Consider the following 6,130-nt stretch of genomic DNA (forward strand, 5'->3'; position numbering starts at 1 on the left):
GCAGAAGGGAAGCAAAACAAAAGGTGTTAGATTTCTTAAGAATATCATGCAAGACATCCGAGGACATTACACCCTTTCACCTTCTGACGATAACAAAAACACATTGGTCTGCAAAGGAATTGTGCTCCAGATTCACTTTGAACTGTAGTGGTAACGATCATTGCAAGCAGCAATGAGCCCGGAGAACCAATGAGACGGGCTGGAATCTGTATAATCCCTTTAGGCACTTATTTTCAAATCTCCAAAGAACAACTTTGACTGACAACTAAAGCACCACAGCTCAGTTTTTCCTGATCATTTTTCAGTAGACTGCATTTTTCTTTCAGCCTATGATGGTTACAAGCTAATCCATGTCTGGGAAATGGCTGCAAAGGTGTGCAAGGGCTCAAAGATCAACCTCATGCTGAATTTTCCCTTTACTTAAAGCCGGATGAATACGAATTAAAATACTAGTAAATAAAAAATTTCATGAATACGGAGACAATAAATGGCCAGACACTCCCGTTCCCCGAAAAACAAACAAACAAGAGATCTGCAAAAGAAATGTTTTTCTTTGATTTTATTTCACAATTTGATGCATTTAATGTGTCCTTTGTTATAATACCACACACAAATGTCAACTGGCTAAAACAATATAAAACATAACTTCCACAATTTTCCGTTATTTATATTATGTACATGCACTCATATATTTAGAGGCAAAGAAAGAAAAATATCTCAGGCCATCTCTCACTCTCAAGTGCACTTTCATTTATCTTCTTTGCTGGCTGAGAGGCCATTCCAATGAGGATCCTTCAGCTTCAGTTTTTCCACGTGGACTTGAGTTTGGACTTTTTTTTGTGAGCACTGTGGCATAAAATAACTGGGTGGACGGGGCCAAAAACAAACACACAGCAGTAGTTTATAACCTTTACGATGCAACTTTTCTACACAGCATGTTTGGAAGGTGATGACACACTGATGTCAGATGGGCGTAAAGTTTGGTATGGTGACAGTTTCTCTTTCAGGTGTTTGTTTTTTTTTTAAACACCATGTGGTTTCACTGCAATAAAAGATTATCAAGGCTCAAGGGAAGAACCAAAGGCCTGATTCAAGTGTCTTATTACTCCAAAGTCAAGCCATGGAGGTTATGTTTTCAGTGTTCAACAGGAGGTATTTGATCCCTATCAAACTTGTTTTGGGAAAGCTCTCCAAATACTTTTAGTGGCCTTGGTGGAAGTCTGCACTCTCTCCCCTCCTGTTGCTTCTTGTTACTCTCCTAAGTGCACAGCTTAGCTGAGCACATAAGAAATGCCAGGATTGTCTTTTAGGTGCATTTACGTTTAGATGGTTTTTGATGGGTCACTGTCAGTTTTCTTTAAGTGCTTTGTGCCAGATGGTGTGCCTGTGTATTTGTCATGATAATGAAACAGCGGGCAGAGAGAACAAAGGAAGAACAGACAGACTCCTGTTGTGCTTCTGCTTTGTCACAGTGAGAGCCCACATTCATGAAACACTATCTACAGTACTCCTGGCCTCTGATGGTTTGATAAAGCGTGTAAGGTTACCAAAAGGGCAAATCTCTGCTGAACATCACACTGAGTGGGTTGGGCATGGTGTCTTACTTTTACAGCTCTGTCAGCACATTAGTCACACGCAGTTTTATTCGAGGCATGACCAAAACTGGATATGGATATGTACACATATTACAAATGTCATACTGACAGCAGGATTATCAGTTATGCACTGAAAATGCATAAAAACTGGATATTTTTTTTGAGGACAGGTAAAATGTATGATATTACTGAATTGTCAAAAGAAGGGAAAAGAAAAACAGGCTCACTTGTAGCCTGTATCAAAAAATATATTTAGAATATATTTAGAATACTTAAAAGTGGATTCTTATTGGAGTGGTCCTTCAGGTGCTGCCTGCCACCTGTTTGTGAGCTCTCGGTTCAGGCTGCTCAGGCTGGGTCGAGGCCACCTCTCCGCTCTATGTGGGGGCAAACTTCTTGGCCTGCGCCCTTACCCTCTTCTCGTAGTCCATCCTGTTCTGACTGAATGATCAAACGAAAAGAAAGTGATACAACAGCATTGCAACCACACTAATAACCCATCACTGTTTAAAAAAACAGGTGTGATTTCCCCTTAAAGCTTATAACAGTGTTAATATATTAATTTTACCTTGAATACATAAGTGGCCTTTGGCAAATAGAGGCCTGTTCTTCCTGTAAAGAGGCTGGTGCAGTTAAACGTGCACACCTGATAATGTAGAGAGCTAGCATTTCAACTTCAGGCGACTTTTGGCTTTACAAAGGGTCGCCACAGCGGGTAGCTCTCTGTGTTTGATTTAGCAGATATTTTTACGCCGGATGCCCCTCCTGATGCAACCCCAAAAGAATGTCTATCTCTGGGGATCAGTCACTTGTTAGGCTAATTTGCAAACCGCAATCACGTAAAAAGCAAATGTGGTTGTTAGTAGTTATCATGTCGCTATCGAATCACATGACATTACTTAATAATATCACAACATTGCTTAATAAAAATAAATCATTTCCTTCTTGATTCTTTTTTTGTAGGATCCACTGAGTAAATCAAACAACCACACTTACCAGTAAATTGTGTAAGCTTCCGCTTGTGCTGGATCTTGAATGTTGGGCTCATTCAGCAGCTCCTGGATTCCCAGAAGAATCTAAAAAACACAGCAATACAACCATAAATACATATAACTTAAAAGCAAAGCAGCCAACTCCAATGCCATTACATTGAATCATTACTAAGGAACAGAGGGCTGTATAGAGAAATTACAGATGCCCTCCTTTTATGCTCCAACACTGTGAAAGTAATTGGAGTAGTCACAAAATCAAAGCTGCATTCGCGGTGAAGTATGGAGGACGGGACTATGAACACAGGAGCCTTCAAACCTGTTTGATGGTGATAGCAGGTCTCCAGTCTTTGTCCTCCTCCAGGATGGACAGACACACAGTGCCTGATGGGTAGACATTTGGGTGGAATATCGGTGGCTCAAACTTGCCTGAGGACAAATTATTGAAGACAAAGTCGTACAATGAAGCAGGGGAACACTGACGACATTGACCACAAAATACATTAGAATCACTATAAGAAACCATCATTAGTTGGAACTAAAATCACAAGAGGCTGTGCGAAAGTGAATTTACACAATAGTGTTATTTTCCTTTAATTTTGTCTCAGAGATCAAAAACAGGCCTTTGAGTAAATCATGGGATTGTAGTGCTATCGTAGCACTGTTTCCTAACATCAGAGAGGGAAATTCAGGCATATAATATACAACATGTGATTCAAAAGTTAACAGTACAATGACACCAGGGAATTCTGGGATTGAGCTTTGGTTATACACTTTCAAATCTCATGTTGTGACTAAAAACATGACGCTGTCTTATATATGTAGAGATGATAGTTATTTATCTTAGAGTCATGCTTTGACCAAAGCAGTTTACTGACTACACCGGCTTCATAGCCCGACGCTGTTTTTAACGTTTCTGCTTCTGCTGTCTGTAACTTTCCAACATCAAACATTACACCGAGCCCGTCCTTTTTCTAACCATGTATCTTTTTCATTGTCCTAATTGATTACTTCTGCTACAAAAGCGTTTATATTTTCAAATAAAGGAAAACTACAAGTTATTTTATTTGTTTGCAGTGTTTCGTGCCATCGCTATAAACTTTCCTTTAATCCTGTAAATCCTCTTTTTGTCTCTAATGTGTGACTTTCTGTATGAATTTAATGTTCTGCTTTTTTCACTCGCTTCTGTAAACCCTGTTTTTAAAGGTGCTGTTTGAATAAAATTGTTATTATTATTACATACCGAGAGTGGAGAGAAGAGATAGGAGGTACTCACATTTGGGTGGAGATGAAGGGTAGTCATCCTTGAACAGCATTCTGAGTTTATACAATCCTCCTTCCCACAACGTCTAACGAAGAAGAACGAAAACAACTGTGTAAGCAAAGTAACTAACAACATTCCAAGGTTATTTAACAACAGCAAAGGAGCGTTACAAAAGTAACTGCATAAACAAAAAAATTCTAAACTGGCGTTTTCGTTCAGCTCATCTTTTTATCCACATTCTTTGGGAGTACAAGAAAAATACATACAATGTTTTAAAAGCATAATTTCCTAGATGTTAACACTAACTTTACCATCACAGTAATTGTCGCCACTACTTGCAATACTCCTGACTGTAAAGTTTTGCTATTAAAGCTTGTGAAGAAAAGCAATGTTACTTTTTATTTGAGAAAAGAGTGGCTTGAAGTTGTTTTGATGATTTAGCCTATGTGTAATACTTCCAAAGAGAACCTCGAATAGAAGCACATTACTCCGTTTTTGTGTCAAATGTATCTGATCAGCAATGAAGACATCCTGTAATTTAGCAGGTTTCTGTCCTGCATACAAAACTGTAGTTATACTAAAGCATAGCACAGATTTCTACTTATCAAAAAACACAAGAACATGTAGAGATTTCAGACAAATAAAAGAGGAGACTGTAATTGCTCTCACTGAACTAGGATTCCTGGTGCTTACATGCATGGGCACGTGCAAACGGCTCAGTGTGATCCTGTTTAGTACTAATGTGCAGACAGGTTGGGTAATAAAGTTGCTGATGAAAATGGGGTTTGCATTTTATGTGTGCCAACAAAGTTTGTGCTTAAAATCCAGCATCTTAGAAGGCCTCCTGCTGGTTATTTCCTACTCTACATCCAGCTCCAGGTAACTTACTCCTTTCTTCCCTGGGATGGCACACTCCCAATTCATCAGGTTCATGGTCCCATCTGGATTCTTAGTGGGAACAGCAACAAATCCCTGTGTGGTTTACATGACACGCAAAACATCAGCTGCCAACCCGAGTCTGGTTTGTGTTAGAAACACTCACAACAGTTAGTTTCAAAAAACACTGGACATGAAGTTGCTGCAGATGACAGATGCTTACAAAAGGGTGGTCTTTTCTCCAGGCTTTGCGCTCCTGGGACAGTCTGCTAAGAGCGATGCCAGACATTGCTGCTCATCAACGCCCCCCTGTGGAAAAACAACCCCAAAACAAATTGATTAAAGGCGAATCGTTAACAGGCGGGTAATGTCCTTGTTTCTACTACAACGGCGACACATGTTTAGCTTGTTATTACCACAAGTATGACTTGTTTATGAGTCCTGCTGTAACGCAACGCTAAGTACAGGTGAGCTCCCACAATGCTAACAAACGCTACAACTCGCCTGAATCACCTCGCATTACTGTGGGTCCACTGTCTAATAACATCACTTCTAGTAAACTCACCTCGTGTTTTATTTGACTAAATACCAAAAGTGAAGTTATATAAGTCTCAAAGGTGGCTTGTTTGCTTCGCTAATGCTAACGTTGCCCCCGTTACGACGGCGACCGAAAAAAAAACACACCCTTCGACGGTAAAAAAGAAAAAACAAATACAACCGGGCTAGCTAGGCTACTAATGACAAAACCGGAAGAACCTTTTCTTTTATCAACATTACTAAAAACACTTTACTCAGATTACACTGAAGGAATTTTTCCCACAGTTTTGTAAAACAATGTGAGTCTGAAAACCGTTTCGACTTGCTAGCCTATCGCGAGGAAGGACCCCAATTTGTTTATCTCGTTAGGACCTTCAGGCAGCATAACGGGCAGCCTAGTGACACACGTCAGAGATGACGTGATGCGTAGTTCACAGCCGTCTAGTGATTTAATCCTTTTGAGTCACGTCCAAACCCAAAATGTATCACCGGTCACGTCACAATTTTATATTTACTTTAATAAAAACCCACCTTTGTCTGACTGATATTCATATCACCTGGATAGCATCATTACTATCAGTGATAGTTTTATTGTGCACCATTCCATCATTCATATCTGCTTATCTGATGCATGATAAGCAGGGTATTGCAGATGCACCTTTCCCAGTTTCATCTTGTGTGATCCGAAGATCCTTCCAGGACAGGTGAAACCTGCTATTTGTGTCTCTACCTGCTGGTTTTCATAAATCTTTACATGCCCAGGAAATGTCCCAGGGAAAGCTGGCACCTTTCAGTGCACAAGCTCTTGAGTTCCTCATCCTATGGACAAAAATTATGCTTATGCTTCAGCGGGAAATATATATTGTAAA

At 39.8% G+C, this 6,130-nt stretch overlaps 1 protein-coding gene across 1 annotated transcript; it reads right to left on the minus strand.

Annotated features, from left to right (window-relative positions):
* Positions 1 to 544: 544 nt before the first annotated feature.
* On the minus strand, positions 545 to 5,633 carry LOC148102899 (SUMO-conjugating enzyme UBC9-like). Its single transcript, XM_087839648.1, has 7 exons — positions 5,290 to 5,633; positions 4,948 to 5,033; positions 4,737 to 4,820; positions 3,861 to 3,933; positions 2,904 to 3,013; positions 2,592 to 2,671; positions 545 to 2,036 (listed from the first exon to the last, which is right to left on the minus strand). The coding sequence occupies exons 2-7, from the start codon at positions 5,011 to 5,013 to the stop codon at positions 1,973 to 1,975; spliced, it is 477 nt and encodes a 158-aa protein (XP_087695774.1). The 5' UTR covers positions 5,014 to 5,033; positions 5,290 to 5,633; the 3' UTR covers positions 545 to 1,972.
* Between the last annotated feature and the right edge of the window lie 497 nt (positions 5,634 to 6,130).

This window comes from Neolamprologus brichardi, chromosome 4, assembly GCF_056152115.1.
Source record: "Neolamprologus brichardi isolate AB-2024 chromosome 4, ASM5615211v1, whole genome shotgun sequence".
NCBI lineage: Eukaryota > Metazoa > Chordata > Actinopteri > Cichliformes > Cichlidae > Neolamprologus > Neolamprologus brichardi.

Excerpts from the sequence above, each read along its gene's own strand:
- LOC148102899 (XM_087839648.1), bottom strand. The coding sequence starts at position 5,013 with ATGTCTGGCATCGCTCTTAGCAGACTGTCCCAGGAGCGCAAAGCCTGG. Across the intron at positions 4,821-4,947 it reads GGAGAAAAGACCACCCTTTT|GGATTTGTTGCTGTTCCCAC; the intron begins GTAAGCATCTGT and ends TAAACCACACAG. Across the intron at positions 3,014-3,860 it reads CCCTTCATCTCCACCCAAAT|GCAAGTTTGAGCCACCGATA; the intron begins GTGAGTACCTCC and ends ATTTGTCCTCAG.